The 25,819-nt window shown below is 38.4% G+C and overlaps 1 protein-coding gene across 1 annotated transcript in view; it reads left to right on the forward strand.

Moving 5' to 3' along the window:
* The window catches only part of SNAP91 (synaptosome associated protein 91), a 74,013-nt gene that overhangs the window by 14,620 nt on the left and 33,574 nt on the right, over nt 1–25,819 (forward strand). Inside the window, exons 2-12 of the mRNA XM_067294818.1 lie at nt 4,531–4,673; nt 5,938–6,013; nt 7,840–7,942; nt 10,965–11,058; nt 12,316–12,427; nt 13,898–14,004; nt 15,380–15,421; nt 19,155–19,225; nt 20,636–20,663; nt 22,207–22,316; nt 23,435–23,535. Coding sequence (XP_067150919.1) covers nt 4,531–4,673; nt 5,938–6,013; nt 7,840–7,942; nt 10,965–11,058; nt 12,316–12,427; nt 13,898–14,004; nt 15,380–15,421; nt 19,155–19,225; nt 20,636–20,663; nt 22,207–22,316; nt 23,435–23,535 — 987 coding nt within the window. The remainder of the gene's footprint in view (nt 1–4,530; nt 4,674–5,937; nt 6,014–7,839; nt 7,943–10,964; nt 11,059–12,315; nt 12,428–13,897; nt 14,005–15,379; nt 15,422–19,154; nt 19,226–20,635; nt 20,664–22,206; nt 22,317–23,434; nt 23,536–25,819) is intronic.

Raw genomic sequence — 25,819 nt, forward strand, 5'->3', positions numbered from 1 at the left:
ATGAGACTAAAGAAGTCTGAAGTTCTGAAGACAGTGGAACTTTCTTGCTGTTCCTGCCCCCCCCTTTCCTTATCAGCTTAACAACTGAACACCAAAATTAGTTGCACCTTTTAATGGTCTCTCTAAAAGGTCATGCAGAGGTAAGATGTATTAACTTTCTTCTGTCTTTCTCATTGTACTGTATGTATCTTTCAAATTGGCAGGTTTGTCTTGCTACTAGTGAGGAAGTTAATCATATTCTAGCCTTGCATCTCTTTGCTGAATAAATTGTAGATATCTTAAGACTGGGTCAAAAAGTTGGCTAGTCAGGGAGTTTAAAGGCCAGGTATTTAGATTTAAGTTACAGTGTTAAAGAACTGACATCCATTTATTTCTTTTGTATATGTGCATCTGAAACTTAACTAGAAAACATACATTCAAGTCCAAATTAAATGTACAGTTTAAACAAGGATCTCTACACTGAATAAGTGTTCAAAATAGCAACCAATGAGATGCAAAGAGAGGAAACAGGAAAATCGTATACTGTGATTTGGCAATTATAATTTAGTCACACAGTAAACAAAAATTAAAATGAAGGGTATAGGTCTTCATTTTCCATCTATTGTGCTTGTAGGAAAGTAGCAATGAAAACACTTGCTGCTATTGCTATAGAATTCCTGGTTTCTTACTCTGCCTGGACTTTGAACTCAATTTCTGGGTTTGGGGGTTATCTGTCAGTGTACTTGATATGGTTGCCTACTACAGCAGAAACTTGATCAGGAACATACCTCATCCTACTGTTGTGTACCCCAAACTGAATCAACTCTGAAGACTATTTAATACAGCTTGTGATGGACTGCTTTTCATACAGTAGTTCTTAATATTATCTACTTCATATTAACAAGTCCACCTGAGACTTGCTTAGAAGAGTCTGAACTTCATTATCTCTTCTGAAAACTAAGTTTATGCTGCGCCAGTAAATGTCTGAATCTCTGTAGCTTATGAAAATGTAATTTGTGCATCTTAATGTTTAGCCCACAAATATACTGGAGTGAAACTTGGATTTTTTTTTTTTTTCCTCAGACCCATTTTCCCCTACTACAGTGAAGGCAAGTTAGTTGTATCAACTCTATCTTAAAATTCCATTTAGCTGCCCAACAAACTCTGCTGCTCAGACTCAATACAGTTAGCTACGTTTGTCAATTGCTCCAGACACTGACAATTGCGAACTTAACCTGAGACTCTAAGGTATTGGGGAAAGAAGCCTGGGAAGCTTAAATTTCTTAAATTTGATGACTGAACAGGAATCAGCCCTGCAATAATTAAACCCATTTTTTTTCCTATGAAGATGAGCAAAATACTTCTTGTGTGTGGTTGTGCTTTTTTTTTTTTTTTTTTTTGCTTACTGAAAGTAGCAGATTTAAATTTAATCATGCCTCCCTGCTCAGCATACTATAATTGCTCATGCCCTAAAACATTTAGAGCTGCAGACTGAGATACTGCACCCTCCAGCAATTTGGAGGGGAGGCAGAAATAACTGAGTGATTTTAGAAACAGTGCTACAGTAGTATATATGGATAGTGCATTCTAGCCTCCATTGCCAGCACTGCTGTGGGTGGACTCCTCTGGGGTTTCATTATCTCACATCCGCAAATAAAATACACAATTTATACCACCCCTATTCCATAATGAGCTGAAGTACTGAAACTCAGGATTGAAAGCTTGCAAATTTAATCCATGTTTCCTTGTCATAAGGACAAATGCTGTAGTCTGAAATAAACCTTCTGAATGGGGTAGACTGCGAGCAAGCCACTTGTGACTTACTGTTAGGCTTTAACTAACTGCACTCTTCTATAATGCATTAATCAGCATCACAGAATTAAAGAAAATATATTGGCCTGTCTTTACAAAATGATGAAGGATAATGATTATAGGCTCTGTGAGCTTGAATCAGAATCAGAGAACAATTGAGGTTGGAAGGGACTGCTGGAGATCATCTAGTCCAACCCCCTTGCTCAAGCAGGGTCACCTAGATCACGTTGCCCAGGATTGTGTCCAGGTGGCTTTTGAATATCTCCAAGGATGGAGACTCTACAACCTCTCTGGGTAACCTGGTCCAGTGCTCTGTCACCCTCACAGTAAAGAAGTTTTTCCTCATGTTCAGACGAAACTTCCTGCGTTTCAGTTTGTGCCCGTTGCCTTGCGTCCTGTTGCTGGGCACCACTAAGAAGAGTCTGGTCCCATCCTCTCTACACCCTCCCTTCAGATACTTGTACACATTGATAAGCTCCCCCCTCAGCCTTCTCTTCTCCAGGCTGAAGAGTCCTAGCTCTCTCAGCCTTTCCATATATGACAGATGCTCCAGTCCCTTAATCATCTTGGTAGCCCTTTGCTGGACTTGCTCCAGTAGCTCCATGTCTCTCTTGTAGTGGGGAGCCCAGAACTGGACTCAGTACTCACACAGAGGTGTGGCCTCACTAGGGCTGAGTAGAGGGGGAGGATCACTTCCCTTTACCTGCTGGCAATGCTCTTCCTAATGCACCCCAGGATACCATTGGCCTTCTTGGCCACAAGGGCACATTGCTGGCTCACAGTCAGCTTGCAGTCCACCAGGACCCTCAGATCCTTCTCCACAGAGCTGTTGTCATTCAGCGGCATGTCTTTACAACTGTAATACTTCAGCTGCTGAACTTCTTTCAAGAGTAGCATTACTGAGGTTATAATGTTACCTCTGTATATCAAAGTATTCCACCAAAAAAAAAAAAATTAAACACCTTAAAATCATAGTTTATTTCTCTGTAGCTGCAAACAGGTCACATAATTCTTTGTTTTCTGTCTTGCTGCAGAAAATCATTCCACTGAAGGGAAACTGAAGGCAGCTTGCAGGTCTTATGCTCATACAAAAGACAATTTTAAATATAGGTACTGCAGTTTTCATAGGCTTCTGGCTCTAAGCTAAAAATTTCTTGTATCTATATGTGAACATACAAGGTGATTCGCAATAGCTAGGCTAACTCATCAGTCTGTTTTGTTGGACAGGTCTCTGGACTTTGCATGCCCTGCAAGATTCAACAGCTTCATAGTAACCCAGATCTTGGCATTCTGCTCTCTTAGTAGTATTAATGGCCCTTACTGTGTAGTGCTGTGTTGGGGAGGAAAAGCAAGTGTGTAAAGTGGTCACCTTCCTAACCAAGTGAACTGAAGTGCTGTAGAGTGTTTGCAGCAGGCACCAGTAGTTTAGGCTGTGTAAGGATCAGTCACAGCATAGCATGTCTGCTCCTGATGTAGAGTGTCTGTTGTCATTGGATGATCTGAGTAGTGGGATGAACCTTTCTAGTTTTGGGAGAGGGTGAAGAAATGTATGAAAGATAATTAACAATGGTTACTGCCATCTCAGGGAAAGTAAAAGATGAGCGTTTTCATCTGTAACAGAAATACAGATTAGTCTTCTAGTTAAACTTCTTAATTTTTAACTTTTTCCACATAGGTCTTTAAAGTTTAACCCTCAGCCCTGCAATTAGGTCTGCGTTCTGCATTGTTTGTGTTGCATGAAGTCTTCTCCCGAAGACTTGCTGAGGCTGTCTGGCACTACACTGGGTTTAGTCATACAGCTGCAGTATACGGTTTCCATCTGTGTCCGAAAAAGTAGGTAATAGGTTGTAGAAAGTTGCTTCCAGATACCTAGTGTTTATAGGCAATAGGTGTTGTAGTAAGTTGAAGATCCTACAGTAGATGTGGGAAAGAGAAGCTAATGGAAAGCTTGCTGCCATCCTGCTGATGATTAAGTACTTACCTTTTGTTTCAGGTACTCTCCTGTGCAAGTCTACAGTTTCTAAATGTACGGGATACAAAGCCATATTTTCTTCTCATTCCCTTTCTCCGAAAACAGTCCAATCTTTTATTCTTTCTACACAAGGTGCAGTTGTTGGCAAAGGACTCTTATTCTTCAGTATAAACTAATGTCTATCTTAACCTTGTTTCTCAATGTTGAAGTGGTCTTCTTGCATGCCTGAGAGCACTCTGCTGCTGTCTGGACCTGTAGAGACTCTAGAAGGTGTGCTGCAGCATGTTAATGAAATTCTAGCCTGTGAGATGTCTAGAGTATTTGTTTCTGGTGATACCTATTTTTGCTGATGTAGCTGTGTTCCACGTGCTTGAAGTATTATCTATAAATGAAGAATTCGGTAATACTTATTAATCTAACCCAGAGAAAGGGAACTGTCACACTCAACTTGAAAATTCACTAGCTGTAAATTCATGTGATGTTGCGTACCGTAACAGCATTTGGGATGAAGACAGGAAGAGGCTGGGACATAGCTTAGGCCAGAACCGTTAGAAAATCAGTACTGTTGGGCAAAAGAGACAGACTAATGTTACTGTTAGCATGTACTCATACAATTTAAAGATTTTTTTAAATGTAGAACTTAAGCACTGAGCTTTCTATTTGGTGTAATCGTGGTCTGCAGGCTGGTAGGCAGAGAGCTTGGCCGTGCTGCAAGCTTCTCTGTCTTACTTGTAGTGCCTAACACCTTCCTTCTATCTTTCTTATAGACTTGATCCAAGCAACTAATGAAACTAATGTGAATATTCCTCAGATGGCTGATACACTTTTTGAGCGAGCAACAAATAGTAGCTGGGTGGTTGTATTCAAAGCCTTAGTTACCACGCATCATCTAATGGTTCATGGCAATGAGGTAAGTGTAATCAACTTTTTCATGAGACCATGTTGTCACTGAACAAACTCCAAGCTGAAAAACTTAGCAGTGCAAAGGCACCTCTCTGAACCTGGAGGACCTGACAACAGAGTGTGAGAATGATTGATGATGAGAAACAGTCTTCCAAATTTACCTTTATCAATGTAGTTTAAGTTGGAGGGGTGCTGATTTTCTGTTTCTTCATTTACTTAGCTGTAGTGTAGGAGCAAGCAGCAACCTATTTCAGTATTATGACAGATCCTATCCGCCATCTGAAAGCAGAGCTATGCAGGATGAAAGACTACCTGGGACTTCTGTCAGAGACTGACAAAATCTTCTAGGGAGAACTTTGATTTAAAAAAAAAGAAGAAAAGGCGTCTCTGACACTGCTTTAGCATCCTTGATTCTCTATCTCTCTCTTTGCCTTCCATATCCATGGTGACTGCTTCTGGTATTAATAGCCTTTTGTGGCCTTAAAGACTTAAGATTAGTGAGAGTCAAAGTTGTTGTTCTAGCATATGCGCACTGCCATCCAAATAGCTGCCCTTTCTGTATTAGTATTAAAATCTTCCTAGACTTGTAAATTCAACTCGATATCTTTTCAGTTACATTTTCCTAGCCCTTGCTTATTATTGACCTAAATAGACTGGTGTGTCTGTGTAAAATAAAAAGCATACCTGAAGAGCTTGAGTATGACAATGAAACAATTTCTCCCTGGCAATATACCAAATGTTTTTGTGCAATGAATTTCTCTGATATGACAGCGTAAGTTGTTGCTCCTGACTAATTTTTCTGTTCCAAATTTTCAACCAACTTTCTGACTTGCTTTCCTTAATTGTTTTGGTCTGTTCATCCAAATACTTGATATGGGACCTACTCATTATTGAAATAGCTTGGCTGAAACTGAGGGCTGCTGAAGCGAAAAGTCTGGGACCAGTATGGATATGCTACTTTGCAAAGAGATAAATCTTGTGCTTCCTTAAATCTCTTCCAGAATTAGCTATTCTTACTGCTTGTTCAACAATGTATGTAGTACTTTGCACAGAATCTGTTTTTATGTATATGATAGGATGTTTAGTAGAGGTTCAGGCTAACCATAATGAATATGAACAGCTGAAAATGGTTTTGAGGAAGCTATAGGAGGCTAAGACAAAAATCTGGATTTTTGTGTCTATATGCTGGAGTTAGACTTGTAAAATTCCTGCTAGGGAGGTACAAAGTCTGCAGATACAGCCTCTGATAAGAAAATAACTTTGTGTTGCAGAGATTCATTCAGTACCTGGCATCTAGAAACACATTGTTCAACCTCAGCAATTTTCTGGACAAAAGTGGATCTCATGGTAGGCCTACTCGTGTCTATTATCTTAACAAGATTCTAAATGAGATACGATTGCTAATTTGCATTGATTCTTATGAATGGAGGAGCAAATAATGTAAATTATGTAAGAAGGATTCAGTAACACATTTTTATAAGTACTCAATGAATACAGGAACTAAAGTGAAATGGGAACTCCTGGACAGTTTCAAAACAGTGTTTCTCAGTTCCTGCAGAATCTTCACTCAAAAGCTGACACTTTGCAACTCCCTTGGAAGGTGCTGGTTGAAATCAGGGCCAAGTCAGCTATCAGTTTAATTTTTTATTACAGAGTTAAGGATGAAATGGGCAACTTTCCATTTGTTTTTTCAGTTTTTACTCAGCCTTAAATGGTAATTTGGTTACTTGGGAACACCATAATTTTTTTCAGAGTTGTCCTTAAGCACTTAATTTGAAAAAAACAAAAAGACACCCAAAGAATTAGTTGGTTTTGATTTGGCTACTGAATTTGGAAGGGGAGCAAGAGGTGAAGAAGTTGAGGGCTTGACTTGTTTTCTCTAGAGCTTACAAAGTCTGCTTTTCCAGTCTGATTCTGGAATTGCTCATGAATTTCCTTGGTGCTTCACTTAATGAAGAGGAAGCTTGTTTCCTGGTAGCTTTCTAGCAGAGAAGAAAGAAAACTTCTAATTCTGCAGCTGTTTGAGAATATTTGTTGACTGCAAAACACATGAACGCTACAGTGATGGGCAAGATCAAAGCAATGCCATGTTACTCCATCTCTTAAGGACACATAACACCCAAGAGACTTGAGCATCTCTTAGAAATAGTAACACAGGACAGGAACAAAACCAAGCAAATATTAAACCCATGTTTGTTGTGCTGTGCATGTTTAAAGATACTGGTATTTGGCAACTGTGAAATTTGTTAAATACATGCTTTTGTGTTTTTTGCCACTTTTTAAAACTTAAATTGCCATTTAATAGAAAACGCATCAGTGTGTCATAGATGATGAGGTGTCAGAGACTGTAGTAGTAAGCTTGAGTTGGCAGAGATGCTTAATATTCAGAGATATTATGGAAAAATGCAACTGAGATATGAATTTTAATGAAGGTAACACAAAGGGACCCATACTGAAGAGGAAGATCAGTTGCTTTTTGCACACAATTCTGTAACTTAGACTTAGAAGAAGAAACTGTGAAAGAAATGCCTGAAGAATAGACTGTAATAATGCTGGTGTTTAGAAGTTTTATAGCCTTGAAATAAGGTTGCTGCAGTTTGAGGCTGCTTGTACAATGTTGCCTGCCTTTAAAGATTTCTGATGTAACAATTCATAGAAGGCAATAATCTCTAGGAATACAATCAGTATTTCTTTGTTCCAATAAACCTAGTCAGGGGGATTTTGAGGATCCATGTAAGAGTTGGAGGGAGTGACCTAAAATAGTGGGAGTGTTTAAGTTGAAATCAATCTTTGTCCTGCAAGCCAGGTACCAGTTAAGTGTAAACTGTTAAACTGACATTTTTCACATTAACAGAGGTGTAACTAATTTGGCCATCAAGTGATGTCATCACATAACTGTGTAGGAGCCACTACTAGGTTTCCACAAGAATCCTGCCATTAGTGCATAGGATGAATTTGTTGGAAGTGGAAAGCTGTGGTAGATTGTTTTGATGCAGCAATACTGCTTTTTCTTTAGAAGCTGGAAGATGACTTGTCATGCCCATTCTGTTTGTGGAGTTCTGTAGTGTAATAGAGATCACGCAGTCCTGGGGTGTGTTGACTGTATGTTATCCTTTGTTAAAGAACCTCCACACAAGCATAACAATATAAGTCATGTAACTGTTTTTTTGCAGGTTATGACATGTCCACCTTTATAAGGCGTTATAGTAGATACTTGAATGAAAAAGCATTTTCCTACAGACAAATGGCATTTGACTTTGCAAGGGTGAAGAAAGGGTAAGCAAAGTTTACATAAATAAACCGATAGGATTTCCTGACCTGTAAAATCTTGCTTATGGCATTAAGCTTAATTTTAGTGTCTTAATGACTTTTCTCTTAAGTTCTTTATTTAGCTACACCGAAACACTAAAATGGTTGCGTTTCCTAAATATTTTGTAGTTGGTTAAGAATTGCACATGGGGAAGAAGAAAGATTACGGGTACTAAAGCAAATATTGGATATCACCTGATTAAAGCCTTCCAGATTTGAGAGCTTTGAGTGCCATGTATTAAATCTGACTCTTATTAAATTATGCTGCAGGGAGACTGCATGTAGAATTTGGGAAAGGAAATACTCTGAATCTATTTGGGATGTTTCATTAGTCTCCAGACACTTTCTATAAGAAAAGGAACAAAAACTTCTAGAAGGAAGATGTCTGTGGAATAAAGCTGTTCCTCTGAAGTAATAAAACGGAGGGGGGAGTGTGAGGGGGGAGGCACACATGACACCAAGAGCCAACTAATGAAGTTAGGTGAGTTTAGGGTGTCCTGAAGGAAACACTAAATTCTAGCGTTTGATTACCTAGGAGAGCAAGTCAGCAGTAGATCAGATTTCTAAGGAAAATGGTTAGTCCAGCATGATCAAGTAATAAATGGCTAGTCTTAAAAAAGACTCAGATAACCCAACCAGTTTCTTCTGGCCATGCTGTATGTTTAAGTTGCATGATAAATCTGGTACTTGCTCTGTAAACAGCTTAGGTTTTATGTGTGTTCTTGAATACTTAATTTGCAAAAGATATTTAGGCAAAACACTTCTCACCAAAGATACTTAGAAACTAGTGTTCAGAATCCAGGTCAGACAAATCTTTTCTACACAAGCTATTCCCCAAGAAAAGATCTGAATAACTAGTCACGGGCTCATCTTGCTTTGAGCCAAAGTAAGGGAAGAAAAAAACCCAGGAGATGAAGACTGTTTAAAGCATGCTCTCTCCTGCTTCAGCTGCTGGTCCCTTTAGCTAGAATGGAATAGTAGGTAATCTTTTTTTGGGGGGAAGGGGGGAGTCCTCTATCAAATTCCAAGAGAGGGATTAATTACACTGGGTTTGTTTGTTTCTGTCTTTTTTTTTTTCCAGCAGCTTTAGTGGGCTGTTCCCATATCAAAGGGCTAGCTATATCAAGATTACACCCTGTTTTTTCCCCTTTAGCTTAAAAGTGAATTTCTTCTATACCAAATTGCCTATGGATGTCACAGCGTCTCCCTATTTTTATCACAATTTGCAGCTAGATTGCATGGTACTTTGCATTTCCATATAGATACCTAACACAACACATAGTTTAGATCTGTTATGACTGATTATGAAGAAAAATTCCAGTGGACAGCTGAAGTTCTTAGGAGGCAACAAAGCAAACAGTTATAAACTCAACAGAATAAGCTATAAGCTAGTATTTTTGCTTCCCATAAGGGTTGTGTTAAAAACGAAAAGTAAAACAAAAGAAAAAAAGAGAAGAAAAAAACTCCCACAATCCTCCCCAAAAAGACTTACCTCAGAGTAGTATGTTGGTATTTGTCAGAACATCTTTTTTGGTCTCTTAGCTCCTGTAACTGGGACCTCCATAGCTCTAGATTATCTCTGCTGAAGCATTACCTACACAGCAAGTGGTTTAGCACCCAGTGAAGGTGTAGTTTAATTCATTGCATACTAAAGATATTCTTTCTACTAATAATGAGTCTACATGTGGGTTTGTTCTGGTGGCTTCAGTGTATTCTGTGGCTTTGGACTCTGAGCTATTGACACAGACATCACTGCTGGATTTTCCTCCTGCTCCTACCATCTCAAGCTGCTAGACAAATAGGACCTACTCTGGTAGTTTAACTGTGTAGCTGGAGTCCCTTCAAGTTGTATTTTCAAAATGCCATTCCAGTAATAGGGACCAGAATATTTATCTCTTTAAGCTATCTGGAATATGAATCATTAAGAGGTTTTCATAGTGAAGACTAATATCTAGGTGGATTCATATTTTAGACAGGCTTTGGTCCAGCAGGCCTCTGTAGTCTTAGCATCTTAAATTCTCTTTTTCACCTAGTGGTTTCAAGCACTTCATGTTACATAAACATAAGTTTGGGTTGCTAAAAATCCTTTGACTCCTGTCTTGCTATACATTCATGCAAAGCCTTACTATGTATGGTATTTCTGGTTCTCAGAATAAGGTGCTGCCTCACAGTATAGCATAAAGTAAGTAAGAATGGTAGTATGCATTCCCCAAGAAGAGATACTATACCCGTTAGTGGCCAGAATGGGGCAATTCATAACAGATATTCAGGTTCATTATTCAGACGCAAAAGCAGGCATACATGAAGACTGTTATAAGACATGTGGGCTGCACATAAGGAATGCTACGCATCTGTGACTGTTGCATGGTCCAGTTGGAGCGATAGTTCAGGACTCATCAAGGCAGGTCAAAGTCAGTGGAAGTCTTATGAAGGGTAAGATAACTAATTAGTATCCAAGAATACTCAGAAAAGTATCCTAGGGTAAGCTAGGTAAGCTCTTAGCAAAGATTGCACTGACTTATGTTGTCACGGGATTTACAGGCGTCTGCTGTGGCAATTGCTGGAGAAAACCTATCAAGTTTGTCTTCAGTGACCATAAACATGACTAAAAAGTACTCCTAGCAATGACTTGTCATTAGTTATACTTAAAGTTCATGCATAAAGACTATTGGTCACTTTAACTACTTCTGCAATACTATTTCTTGTCAAGCTGTTTAAAATCTTGCTGTCTTTTGTCTACAAAGAGATCAGTCTCTTGCGTTGATTACTCTAACACAGAACCCTTCTTTGCCTACTGTTGGGGAGGGTGGCTGGATGAAGTATTTACCATGCCAACTCTTGTGGTGCTATGGGAGGCAGGAGAATCAGATGGTGCTCCAAATATTTGAAATGGGTTACAGCAGCTTTAAGCTTATGATCAGGCAACAAATCAGTTGGGGGTAGGTGGAGGAGGAACACCATGGCTTGTAATCTGTGTTCCCTCTTGCAGAGCTGATGGTGTAATGAGAACAATGGCTCCAGAGAAGCTACTGAAGAGCATGCCAATACTACAGGAACAAATTGATGCACTACTTGAATTTGATGTATGTATTGAAGTTCACCCAGCAAACAAAGCATGAGCACTAGGCAGTGACTTAAATGCTGCGTTGAAATTAACGTTTCATCTTCTCACGGGTAATGCTTTACTGATCATCCAATTAAGTTGGAGGGCAAAAAAACCCCACAACCTTTTTGGTATCCCACTGAGGCAGGGTAAGGTGAAAGATGGCACTTACCTATATGTACAAAATGCTTAGATGCAGATTTTCTTATAGAGGGGGTAGGGAAACAGAATGGGGAATGAGGGTTCTTGGGGAATGCTGACTCTGAGCTTGGAGTTTTCATTTTTTTGCATCAGTGGGGGAAAAAGCAAAGCAAAATGAGGAGACAGAAGCATTCTCCCCCCCCCCCCGTTTTTTTTTGGCAACAAACTTTTTTTGGGGGGGGGGAAGGGGAACCATTAAATACCATATGTACATTGTTTTGCTTCCCCAAAGATGTCATCCAGTTTTTTAATTGCAGGCTGAATAGACTGAAAACTTCAGTCTAGACTATTCATAGAAATACAAATGTATATGAGATATTTATAATCTATCTCATTAATGTCAGTGAGATATATACTTCAAATTAAGGACAAAACCAGGAGTGAATTGGTATAGGAGGTAGAGTGGAACATTGCAAAGAGGTCTTTGAAGGAATTAATTGTGAGGTTCTTCTGTGTTCTGTGTGGACAGAAGGACACATTCCTTGCTGGGAGAAGAGGGCCCACTACAGCTTTCGGAGGAAAGCCTTAGAAGTATAGGGTCTCCCTAGTTATTTTTCTTACTTAAACGACTTAGAAATTGTGATACTGGTCTCTGAAAGATTCTTCTTCTGTTTTTTAATAAACCAGCACTTATTTTCTGCTCAAGTTAGTAGGAGAACTGGAAGGGTCTTGACTTCATTAACTCAACTGTATTATGTAGTAGACTGCTGAGGCTTTGTTCAGGCTTGTTTCCTTAGAGCTTTGTTAACAGCTTCTCTGCCTTCCACCTTTGTGTGATGGGTGAAGGAGTTGAGGCGAAGACATTTACTGTTGATGGGGTTACTCCTCTCCTGTAGTGTATTGTTTTGAAGTGGTGAAAAAAAGTGACCCTTGATCTGCTAACAGAAACAGAAGCTACCTGTGTTTGATTTCTCTGTGCAAAAACTTGCATTCGGTGCTTGATTCCATCTATAACAGTATCAGATTCCTACTGCAGGCTGAAACTTCTGATTGCATTCAGTAAAGCTGTTCTAAATAACTGTTATTTTATTTGTAGGTTCATCCAAATGAACTGACAAATGGCGTCATAAATGCTGCATTCATGCTTCTATTTAAAGATCTTATCAAACTTTTTGCTTGCTACAATGATGGGGTTATTAACTTACTAGGTAAGTACCCTGTTGTCTATAGTTCACATACACAAGCAAGTGAAAAATGAGTTTCAAATCTACTTTTTTTTTTTTTTTAATTTTTCCATTAAAACTTAATACATTGTTTTTGACTGTCCTGTTAGGAAGTGAAAGTTAAGAAAAACTCTATGCCACAGTCATAATCTTTTAAATTAGTGCTTATCTCTGAAGCTGGATTGTCATATGCTTATAAAATTGTTAAGAAGCCTACTGCAAGGCACTGAGCCTGTCTGTGCTTGCAGGAAAAAAAAAAAAAAAGTACAGTGCTGTGTGAGTTTGCATAATATGTCTTGCGAGGTTAGCAAAACAGCTTTTGCTGTTTGATTGCTCATCCAAAATGTCCAGGTTCTTCTTTCTGCTATATGTACTATGTAGTAGCCTTTTATTAAGTAACATCCTCCTGAATAGCCTTCCCAGTTTGTCTGAAAGAGTGATTGCCATGGCTGGATCCTCACCTAACATGTATCTGCCTTCAGACTACAAGGTATATACAAGGCTCTAAGCATGTTCTGAAGTGCAGAAAGCTTGGAGTGATCAAAAGTGTAACACACCTTAAGCAGAAGGCTTTGTTATGAATTCTAAAAGCAGGATTGTCTTAAACTGCAAAAAGCATTTCAAGGTTTGACATAAATGACCTTGTAGAAATTTGGCTTCACCTGTTAAAACTTCAGAGCACTTCAGCAAGTCTGTAAAGATAGGTAGAAACTCAATTCCTTGGCTAGCATGACTGACTGAAAACTCTGGCTGCAACGAGAACAGGAAGAATCCGAGAGGTTGTAAAGACTGAACACAGGCAAAATTAAGTTCTTGAACTGTAAAACTTGGACATTTTTTTTGGTGTGTTACAACAATTTATGGAGAAATTTCATAAATATAACTCCCATGTGTTTTGACTGAACTATAGGCATAGAAAGATTGAATAGGTACAAATGTGTTGGGCATAACAATTGGATTGAGACTTCATTGTTTACAGCTACTTCAAACATAAGTTCAGGTTGAAGTATATGGCGGTCTTCCTTGGTAATATTCAGGGTGAACCAATCTTAGAAAGTTACTAAAGTGGAAAAAGTACTGTTCTTTGATGTGAGGATAACTTGGGGAAGAAATGTCTAAATACATTTAAATAGCCTTAATTACTTTTCATTTCAAGGTTAGTAGATACTTCATCTGCTTACCATTTGTCTTTAAAAACCTAGTTTACATCACATGAAATGCTATGACTGCTTTGGGTGCAGTTTTCCAGTCTGTATAATTATTTAGCTTCTCAGCGAGCCAAACTCCTAATTTCTACTAATGACTGGGAAAGCCACTAGAAAAAGTCCAAGTAGAAAAATGTTAATGGAGCGCAGTATTCTTGAAACATAATTTTCCTGAAAACTAGAGTTGTGATAAATGCACACATACATATGTAAGATTCCTTAACTGAAATTTGCCAAATTATTTCTCTAGAGAAATTTTTTGAAATGAAAAAGGGACAATGTAAAGATGCTCTTGAAATCTACAAACGATTTCTTACTCGAATGACCAGAGTATCAGAGTTTCTTAAAGTTGCAGAGGTAAGTGACTTCCAGTCTTCTGGAGTCTGGCATTTAAGCTTATGTGAATTTTTTTAGCACTGATAGAAAATATTAATTAAACTTGTCAAGCATCTGACTCGCTATGTGTAAATGTGAGGCAGTATAGATCTGCTTGTTCAGCACTTCTTGAACTAGTAAGCCCTGCTTAAACCTTCAGCATATCTCTGCTGCGCAGCCAGCGTCAACTTTCCAGGTAATTTAACAGGTGACAGGAATTCAACCACAACAGTGTTTCTTGGAAGTGCTGTAATAAGTGTATGCTTCTGGGGCAGGGTTGACATTATAGGAAAATACAGCAATTACAAGCAAAAGCGTAACAGTTTTAAGTCTCCTTCTTAAGTCTTTGCAGCCAACTACAAGCTCTTACCTGCAATGTGAAATTTTACCACTTTTGGTCGTTTTTACCATCCTCCTATAGGGATAATGCAAATATTACATGGTTAATTAACTGTTTTGCTGGGCTGTCATTTGAGGTGGTTGGCTTCCAGGCACAAGATGAACTTATTGCCATATTTCATGCTTCATTATCAAGGGCAGCAACAATGAGCTAGATAGCAAGTTTGTGCCTTTAGTAGTGTACCTACTTATTTGAAGGAAACTGCTAGGCTTCTGAACAGCATGTAATGTCTGATGTGAACGTTGGACTTCAGGGAGTAATAACTTGGAGACTTGAGATCTTTGAGAATTTTGGCACCTATAGGTCAGCTTTACAGTACAGGGGATTCAGGATTATTCTGATTATACTTCAGGATGACTGAATGTGGAGTTTGCTCTTCTACAAAAGTTAGACCAACAGGCACTACGAAGAGCCAACAGGTAAGCAACAGGACAACTAATTAAAATTTGCAGACTGACACCTCATCTTGCTGTACTTGAAATGATAGGAGAGAAGGGCAGGGAAAACAAAGTGACTTGTGCTTTAGCTTTTTTCAGCAGTCTCTTCTAGAAGTTGCTCACTGCTGAATTCAGAAATCAGTTCACTAGCATAGTCAAGTGTCTGGGTAGTACTTCTATCGCAGTTCACTAATGCTGCTCTCTAAGACAGTAGTACATGACCAGAAAACCCTGCCTATTTTACAGTAGGGAGTATGAATTTTACCAGGGTGGAGGAGAACCTGAGAAAAAGACTGCTTCAAGTTGCTGAAAGTAATGGAATGGCTTCTGGAAAAAATGGGCATCTGCACATGCTAACTTTGTAGGGAGGGGTTCTTTTTTCTTTTTTTCTCCTTTTTAAAATTTTTTAAAGACAAAGTGTATTGTAGGTTGAAGAGTATTCCACAGTTCTAGTCAAACTTAATGCCTGCTGCAGTGGAAATAAGACACTCATGATTTGCAATCTCTTTTAAATCCACAGCAAGTTGGAATTGACAAAGGCGATATCCCTGATCTTACGCAGGTAAGCCTCTCTTTGGTCTCTTTAAATCTATGTAATAATTAAAAGTTTAGTAATCAAAAAGTATACCAGGAATCTAAATGTTGGTAGGCACTACCTAATGCCTTAAAGCCCTCTCAACTTGCAAAGAAAAAAAAAAACTGTTTAAAATTTTTTTTGAAAACTGGTAGAATAACTTCTGTTTTAATGGCTTCCAACATGTAGTTGAAAAATGTACCATCTTGCCCTTTCTTTGCTAAAGGGCAGACTTCCCTGCTTTATAGGACAAGTTTGTCTTTGACAACAGACTGTACAAAACTTGTATTGTGACTTGCCATGTGATCTCATTCTGACATTATCTTTGTCCAGAGATGAAGTTCAGAGCAGTGGTAGATAGCACTACTGTCTTGATTTAGCTACAGTGAACTTGAAGTTTAAAACCAGAAGTCATGGTTTGATTGCTGAACCTCTGTCATTATGTATCAAAACTTTAACATCAAGATTCATTAATGCTGTAATGCTTAAATTCTGTTCTGGTCCATCTTCAGTAACAATTGCAAATTGGTTTGAGTGTCTGGCTTTGCATTTAATGTGCAAAAGGTATTTACTTGGAGGAGAAAGTCTGTTCTGAAGAGTTTGCACTCATGGCATGTTTCATGCCAGTAAAACTGGAATCAAAGCCTGCTTAACAGTTGTAAATCCTAAGTGTTACTAGCCTGTGAATGTGTAGTTTTTGTAAAACCTCTTGAAAGTCTGGTTTAAAATAGCATCAAAATAGTGTTTCTCTTGGTTAAAAAGCCAATTAAAAATTCTGAAGCCCTGACCTGATGTGAAGATGGTGGGCTTTAATCCATATGGGTTTCAGATGCTACAGGGTTACAAAGCCTGTGTCAATCTCTTTCAGTTGTGGAAAGCTTAGAGTTCTTGGAGTAGTAGTACATGAAATACCAAATAATTCTTAAATAGCTGAAGTAGTGTGTTCTGCTAATTCTTTACTTAGTGGGCTCTCTTCCTTTTTTTTAACAAGATCCAATCATTCATGAACTAAGTCCTTGAACCAAAAGAATTCAGCTTAAGCTCAGTTAATGAAATATGCTTTGTAAATTCCTGTAGCACTTCTGTTTGCTTCTGCTTGTGTTGCTTCAACCTTCTGGAAATGCTGCCTGCTAGGACTACACAAGCCCTGGTCCACAGCAGTGAATGCTACAGTTGTTCAGTGACACCATAGTTACTGCTACGTGGGGGTCTGTGTTTCACCTCTTGAACCAACACTTTGACCAAGAGCTCCCAATTTGGGCTAACTGCAAAAGCTCTCATCTGACTTGAGTTGCCAGAGCAAGCTCCTCTGAGGATGCTGACTGCTACTCTACTACGCTTCTTTATAATACAGGAATTGCTGACTTTGATACCACAACTGCCACACCTGCATTTGATATCAAAACTAAATCTCAAATAGTCCCTCATAGGTGTATTCTCCCAGAGTCTGTGTGGGAATCACTTGCCTAAGACTAATCTCTGATTGTGTCTAAGACCTAGGCAGTGTATTTCAGTGAAATAGATAAAAGCTGAATAATAAAATTGAATTTCAGCCAATAAGGCTGAAATTTTGTCAGCTAATAAATCATATATAATTATTATATGATAGTAATTTCAGCTAATAAAGCTGAAATATTGATGATAATCCTAAATGCCTAAAGCAAGTCATTGAAATAGGCAATAGCATTCCACAAGAAACTTTGGATGTGTTGATGTTTGGTGGGTCCACATACTCTGCAGATCCAAAAAAGTAGTTGTGGAGCTGAAATAGAAGTTGATAGCTGTCCGTCTTTGGTCTTTCTAGTTTGACTGCAAGGCTTTGGAAGCTTCTTCGCTGTTAGAGAGCTTGGCTCATTTTTAATAAGCAATTCTCGAAGTATAGCAGTTTTTGCCCAGATAGCTAGTGGGGAACCCATATCTAAGTTTCTGCCATCATGTTGACCAAAAGATTAAGCTAACTTTGAAGCAGTGTCTAGAAGAAATTAAGTGATATTCAGAGTTGCAAATTGGATACAGTATTTAATTTACAAAGTGTTATATCTGAGTAGAAATTTTCTGGAGCTGCCTCTACAAATTCTGTTTACTAGGTGAGTTTCATATTTGCTTGTTGGCTTTTAAGAAACCTCTGAATAGTATATTGGAAAGTTAGTTAAGAAGTATAGAACTGCAGTTGCAAAGAGGAAATAATAGTGGACGTTTTTGAAACATAGCTTTCTACTTACACACTTAAGTAGGCACAGCTTGCTGCTTTTGATATAGCCTTTTAGAATAGGTAGAAGTCTGAATCTGTTCTTTAGTGGATGTGAGCCTTTGGTCATCTTTTTTTCTTGCTGCTGGAGAATTCTTGCAACTAAGTCACTTGTGTTTAACTTAATTCTTGCTTGTGCTTGCATTATTTCAAAATGAGTAAACATGCCTATAAAATAGCAGTAACAATCAAGCTGTTTCTGCATTGCTTATGTACATGCGACATGTTTGAACCCAATTCATCAGTTAAGGAATTTTTGAGCTTTTGAATTTCGGCATGTGTTGAGTTACTTTATTGCTCAGTTTTAATGTCAAAATTAATATGTGAACTCCATACACTAAATATACTTAGCTGTGCATTGGCACTAGCAGGTACTGAGCATCCTGAAGCATCCAACACAGCCGCACAACTGGAGTTTTCAGTGTACTGTACACATGGGCAGTGGGAATTCCACTTTCAGTCATGGCAAACTGATGTCTTTGGTGCATGTGTATATCCTGAAATTAAAGACATTATTTATGGAAAACACTGTAGGTATTGCTGTCAGGAATTCTGGTTGATCTGAAAGACACTGATAAAGAGAATTCCCCTTTTAAAGACTCTATCATTGATGAACCGGTAACCCTGATGATAAAATTTTACTATTATTTGCTACTGTGGTGGCTCTCAAGGGTTTCCTCCTTGCTTGCTGATCTTACAGGATTCTACTTATCTGGACGCTATTTTTATATTGGAGTTGTTAAAGACAGTGTCATTTGTGTTTACTACTACTTTTCTTAACTGCCATTGTAACAGCAAATGCATGCCTGGGGATACTGCCTGGCCACAAAAAGGTTGCTTAAAATAAAACCTAAGATTAGTGAGACTTGAAAAAGCTTAATTTTTGTAAATCCCCAAAATAATAATTTTTCTGAATTTTGAGTTACTCTAGCTGCTGGGCTCAATAACCTATGCCTAGTTTAATGTTGAGAACAAATAATAGCCATAAGATTCTGTGCTGCTGAGAGCCTTGAAACTAAGGTAACAGATTTGTGGGGGTTAGGGAGATGATTTGTTTTGTTTAGACTGCAAATATTATAGAACCCTTTGGTTGTAAATGACATATTGGAGATCTGGCTAAAAGCAAAACTGAACAGATGACCTTGAACCTGTTACTATTAATTAACCCAGTGGATGCCTTGTTGTCAATGTTTTAACATTAACTCAAAGCATGATGAGCATATCTTGGTTTTAGGCTTCAGACGCTGTTTAGCAGAGTTAAATGTTTTCTGTCTGCAAATTTGAGCACTTAATATTATCCTTCAAAAGTTCTCTTTTCCTGGATACTTCTAGCATGGAAATCCACTATTTTCACAGTGTCATAAATAAAGTAACAGCATGAGCATGCATGTCAGGGAAGTTTGTGCTGGATCTCTAAAGTTACTAGTTTAATGTGATGTGTTTAGAAGCGTATCTTTTGTCTTTGCTTTCAAGGCTCCTAGCAGTCTTATGGAGACCCTTGAGCAACATCTAAACTCACTGGAAGGAAAAAAACCTGGCAACAGGTAGGTATATATTGTGAAAACATAAGGCAAAACGTAGTCTGAGACTAGCTGATATTTAGGCTTATCTCCCCCAACCTGCTTTTGCTGCTTACGTGGAAAAGAATATGTGGTAAGATTAGACTTTTCCTTACCTTTTCAGAGCTGTCTTAATGGCATGCTTACCAAAAGCAGTGGGGGGAATGGAAACAGACATCTAGACGCTTTCCGTAATGAAATAAAATTAACTGTGGCTTAACGAACACTCCTGGAAGGAACTGGTTTTTGCTGCTGCAGAGACTTTCATTTTCAAAATTGAATTGTTTTCTGATGGCTTTATGTTCTCTTGCTAGATACTTGTCATGGCTAACTCTAGGAAAGATTAAGCTAAAACTGTGGGTTTTTTTCTTTTTTTTTTTTTCTTTCGCTGTTGCTTTCCTTGTAATTTAGTGAAGGGTAAGTATAGATGTTTATGTGTCACTTGCATGCAGACATGATTATGGTTTTTTTAGATGGCTTGAGCAATTAGAAATAGATATTTTCATTGAATTGCACCTAAGTTGTTACTTGTTTTTGTATATAGCTGTTGAGTTATTTTTAGTCATTTCTGTCTTGACTCCAGATCTTTTAATCAGTACTACAGCTTCCAAGATTTATCCAATTGAATTAACCTATAGGACAGACCCCAGTTCAATACCAATGAAGTTTTAACTTCACCTTCTCTTTCCATAGTCAGTGCCATTGTAAGTTTTCATCTCTTAAGTCAAAGCATCTGTAAAAATGTGTAGCAATATTTTCATACCTCACAGTAATGAAAGCAAACAAATGCACTGACGTGTACATCCTAACTTATGATTAAGGCTCTGCAGTTTAGTGTTAGTATGACTTTTTTGCATGTGAATGACTTTTTAGCTTGAACTTTACAACTAACTGTTTCCATACTTTTAAATCTCATTATTTTAAAGTAACCTGACTTTCTTTAAAAGAGCAATGTACTTTGAAAATTGACTGATGCATCCCCAGAAGTCTTATATTAGATAACTGCTTCCATATCAGTCTTACTCTGCTACTGTCACAGGATTTATACAGCCTGGCTACATCTTGCCTCAGTAACTCTTTCCTATTGGCTCCTGTAGGCCTTAATGTGAGACTTTGGTATGCATTTCTGCCTTTCCTACATTAAGTAGAGCTTATTTAAAAGGCAGAATAAGCCTGTGGTATCAACTTGCTTAAAAGACTTATTTAAGCTTTGAAGCAATAATTTTCAGTCTTTGTCTAATATGACGTGTGGAAGTTTGAGAAATGGGGGAGGGCATGGAATTGTAGAGATCTTCAGAAAACTGTCATGCTCAGTTTTTTGGTCTTTTTTGCGTGAGTTTTGATGACTGGAAACAGTTTCCAAAAGTGTACTTATCTCAAACCCTTTTTTCCTAGATCTGGGGCTCCTTCTCCTCTGAGCAAGGTAAATGCTGGCTTTTGTTGTGCTAACTAACTCTTGTTTAGGTGACAGACTTCAGAACATCTTAAGGGCATAAAGAGTTAAATTTCCTTCTGCTAATCTGCTTTGTAGACTTCTGTCTGGGACCTAAATGACAAAGTGCATCTTTAAACATTTTCATAGTGGCCTCATGAAAGCTCCTTGCTAATCTGACAGGCCATAACTACTTGTACCAGTGCATTTGGTGCCTAATGACAAATGCTATGCAGGAGAAACTAAACGAAAACTTCTGAATTGGGCGGTTCAATACTTGATTCTAGTGAAAGTTCTTATGCTACTTCCAAACCACCCTTAGTTTGAAGGGGGGGTGTGGGAAACAACCAACTACTCATGTCCAACACTGTTGCAATTGGTGAGATGACTACCTTATGATTCAGCCAGTGTTCTTACAGCCCTGAGTAACCCACTGCTCCCAATTTGTGTGAAGAGTTTGCATCAAACAAATCTCAGCTGTAGTAAAGGTTTGAGGAGAGTCTAGACAACTTATATCCATCTCCAGTCAGAGTTCTGATGGTGGGATGGCAGTAGCAGAGCTAAGAGGAAAATATTTCCAATTTGTCTTTCTTTTTCTTCTTGGAAAAAGTCAGAATGGTAAATAGTGCTAAATATAGGACTCTTGTTGTTTTTGGTGTGTATGAGATGATGTAACAAAGCTAGTAGTGTGTTTTAGAATGAAACTGAAACTCTTCAAAGTAACTTGATTCTCAAGAGCACAGAATAATTGCAATATACTGTCCCTGGTGTCTGACCTTGCCATACTTTAAATATATATCTTACCTCCAGAACTGGAAGGGCTAATGAAGAAAAATCGTAGGCTGAGTTGTCTTTTATACTTTCCCAAGGACTTAGCCATTAGCAGTGGTAACAGTTGGTTCTTAAACTCTCTTCAGGCTGAAGTTTTATGTGTATGCTTAACTTAGTTTCTGAACATTTCTCTTCTCCCACCGCTGCTACAATCAATATACTAAGATGCTGTTGTGAACTAGCAAATAACTATTTTATCTCATGGACAAAATGAGCAATCTTACAAATGTAGAAACAAAACCACAAAAATATTTTGTTCCTCCCATCTCCAGGATGGTGTCAAAACTAAGAGTAGGGAGAAGCTGAGAAGCAAACCATTTTCCTGGAACTTACTGAGGATACTTTTGACAAATAGGAACTGTTACTTGTCCTAGTTGGGATTTTAAAAGGTAGGTAAGGCAACCCCAGATCATGAGCTTCACTTCTGAGTTAGAGTTGCTTAGACACTGACCGAGTCATCAATATCCCATGACAATACAACATATTCTTTGTGGCTTCTAGCAAAGGAACCAAATGTTCAGAGCTTGTGACTTGCTAGACCGCTGAAAACTTAGCCAGTTGTCCTTAAATTCTCTAAAACGGGAGAATAGCTCGCATTGAGAACACCTGATGTCAAAACTGAACTTAAATATGTGAATCTGTGCACTGGTTGTTTGTGAAGAAATAATGGTATATTGAATGTATACTTAAAATATTTCTCCAGTCTTCTCCAGCCACAACTGTTACGTCTCCTAATGCTACTCCGGCAAAAAGTATTGATACATCTCCTCCAGTTGATCTTTTTGCAACTTCATCTACAGCTGCTCCAGTCAGGTAAGTTAAACAGCGGATATGAGCCTGATGTAGATGCCAAGGTCACAGTTGTAACAGGAGACTTGCCTGAAACATTCTGCTTACTTTACCAGTAGCGTACTTCAATATTGAATGGATTACATAGACTTGTAAGTCTAGATCAGTAATGAGCTCTAGCCAAAAAAAGAAAATTCTGTGGCTACTCTAATTTGCTTTCAGCGTCAAGAAGTGTCAAAGTTGTGCTGTTCCCAGCATAAACTTCTAGTCAAATAGACTGAAGTAATGTGTAAAAACAAAGCCAAATTAATCTTTGCTGACCTTTGCTGATCTCTCTCTGGAACTGCTGATTTGAGACTCCTTTTTTTTTGCTGTTCAAATTAGTTAATGAAGCACAGAAAAATGTGATGAACTTAGATGGTTAAAATAAGAAATAAACATTTAAGTCTGACCAATCAGAAATTCTGAACTTTTACTTTCAACTCAAACTGAAGAAACCACTGTTATTCATTATGATAATTCCAGAATTGAAGAACTCTAGACATGTAAAATCTCTAAACTTGAACCAAAAGTATAAAGACTTGACTAATTTGGATTAAACTTTTTGGCATGTCAGGTGAAGTACTTTGAAGGAACAGCCTCAAGATTCATTGTTTACTATTTAAATGTCCCAGATGAAAAAGTCTTTGTTCACTGGCTCCTAAGCTAGTGTCTGGCTGGTTTAAGTCATCCAAGTTTTACCAACTTTCCTTTACGTCATGCCTGTTTATTGCGTGGCAAGTGCATATTTCTGACCTTCTGGGATGATGCAATGAAATATTTAAGTAGCATGGAGCCGTTTTCAGTGACAGCAGTTATTTCTTCTGTTCTTAGGAACCACCTGTGATTTGGGGGCGGCAGGGGGAGTTTGTCTGTTTTTGTTTTCAGGATTGTTGCAGTTTAGTGTCTCAAATTCATTACTGTCAATATCCAGTAACAGAAATAAGTTAAGGTCCCATCCTGAGGTGTAATGTATTGTTGGCACTGTACAGGTGTTTATGGTCATTCCTCTAGTATTAAGGCCTGAAAAGTTTTTTTTCTTAGTTGTTGTCAAAATGGACAAATGACTCCAAGATTAAGATCTTTTTTCTTTTCCTTGGCAGCTCTTCCAAACCATCTAGTGATCTTCTGGATCTTCAGCCAGATTTTGCATCTACTGGGCAAGCGGCTCCAGCAGCCCCTGCTGGAGCAACTTCATGGGGAGGTAAAGAAACTCACTACCAGCATCTCTTCTTGCAATCTCCTTCTCCTTGCCAGGCTGGCTGAACTGAAACCTGGCACTTTCTATACTAGCACAGGATGTTCCCAGCTCATTCTCTGGATTCTGCTGACCTGATAGTCAGACATTCCTTTGCAGCACAAGACTACTCCTTTTTCTGGGGATATGCATAATAGTATAATCTGCTTATGAAGGCCAGACTGCAAAGCTGGGGGGAGCAGGATTATGTAATTGAAAGTGAGTGGGAAGAGGATGGCTTAAGATGAACACGTAGGGTAGGCATCTTTAAACAGATGAGGAAGTAGAACTAGAATTGTTTATGTGCTTATTGGCCAGGTGTGTGACAGGCTGTGGGCAGAACATCAGCTCTTCCATTCATAAAGCAAAGCTGGCAGATCTGGAGGATCAACAATTCTCTTACAAACAGAGAAGTCCAACAGGCTGTGAACCAGGCAGTATACACTATACACTGAACTGAGTTAGTTGTTCCAGACAACATTGGCTGTTAGTGATCTGAAGAGGACCACCATTCAGTGTTGGCAAGTTTCTCCCCTGTGAAGAAGAGAAATTACACCACTAAACGATTACTTAGCTTGTATAGTAGTAAACCCACTGTGGTGTAAGTTTAGAAATCTTCACTTGTGTGACAGCTTAATGAACTCATCAGTCCTCTTATGGCAGGTATGCTACCCTGAGCCATGATGACTCCTTTACTGAATGCTAATACTGGATGCAAGTGACTTCTGCATCCCCTATTCCTCTTCTTAGTTTTAGTTCATTAAAGATGACATTGTCTCTCAGCCACTCTCAGTCTTTCAGCATTGTGAAAGAATAACTATTGCTCTAACATAGACCGAGTTTTGCATATCCATATTTAGCCTGTTGAATTGAGTTATCTTGCAGAAGTATCAGTTTTATTAACCAAACTGTATTCTTATCCAGAAAGCAGGACTGAATAGTCATCTCTCCTAGGGTGCCTCTGACTAATTCTTTTGCGGTTTTGATTGCATCCTGTTTGACCTTTCTGTGTAATTTTGCTGTAGCAGCAGGTAGTTGCATTGTTGTCCTGCTTCCTCGTTCTCAAGTATTGGAACACAAGCTTTTCTGAGATGTTCTGGAAGAACTCAGGCTTCTCGGCTAACTTTTTTTTTTTTTTTTTAAGTAGTTGTTCATTCACGCAGACTAAATACCATTAACATCTTAAAATATTGATTCTCATTGTAATTTAGGTGTTTTAGAAAAGATGTTGTATGTGTATTCTTTTGAATTACTGAAAACTTTTTAAAATCACGTAGTAATGCACCTATTCCTCTTACTCCACAATGGACAAGGGCAGCTAACTTTTTTCCTTTGGCCAGGGTTATCACCACCTCATCAAGCATTGTTCAGTCTTTCAGAACAGCATTTTGTTAACTTAGTAAGCTTCAAATTTGTCAGCTTTGCTGCTTGCAGGAGTCCAGGTATGATGAACTGTTACTGCATCAGAATCTTACTTTTTTTTTTCCTCCTCCTGTTCAGTAGTTGCCAAACAGTGTTAGACATGCATAAATTGAGAACTGTAACGGCTTTATTGTAAAAATACGGAAACTTCCATTCACCTTTCGTCTAGTAACAAGAAAACCTTGCAGCCTGCATGAAGTTCTTTTATTTAAACTAAATCTGCAGGATGAAGCTGGTAGTCATTCAATATTATATATTGTCATAGGTACCATGGAGCCTTTTGCATACAACCAGCTTCAAGCCATTTTTTTTCTGGGTCCTCTAAGCTTTTTCTTCTCATTAGGTTCTTAATATATATTATAGTCCAGCAGACAGGGAACAATAGGGAAGAATTGTGCCTCAAGATCATATGTCTGCCTGGGTTGGGAGCCACATGAGAAAGCCAAAAATTTTCCATCGAAAGTTTCAGAAGGAACTTCAGGAAAACAAAACTCTTGTTTTGCAGTTTTTAACAGTGCCATTAATTTGACTTGTTAGACTGAATTGCAAGAGCATGGCTCAGTGGAGAATAGTGTGATTCTGACTGAAGAAAAATGAAGAGGAATGTGTGTAGAGAACTCTTCTTGCAAAAATGTTTTTGAATCCTTGCAGAGACAGAAGGATCTTTCAAGCAAAAAGGAAAAAGTTATCTTGTTGATTACTGTCCAAGCATGGAGAGTTGGGCTGGACTGATGTTAATCTTTCATGGTTGCAGAGAAATTGTTCAGTGTAAATCTTCACATGTTAGCATCTTCCATTCAATCAGTAATGCTTAAGTAAAGGACTTAAG

Source organism: Apteryx mantelli, chromosome 3 (genome assembly GCF_036417845.1).
Source record: "Apteryx mantelli isolate bAptMan1 chromosome 3, bAptMan1.hap1, whole genome shotgun sequence".
Classification (NCBI taxonomy): domain Eukaryota; kingdom Metazoa; phylum Chordata; class Aves; order Apterygiformes; family Apterygidae; genus Apteryx; species Apteryx mantelli.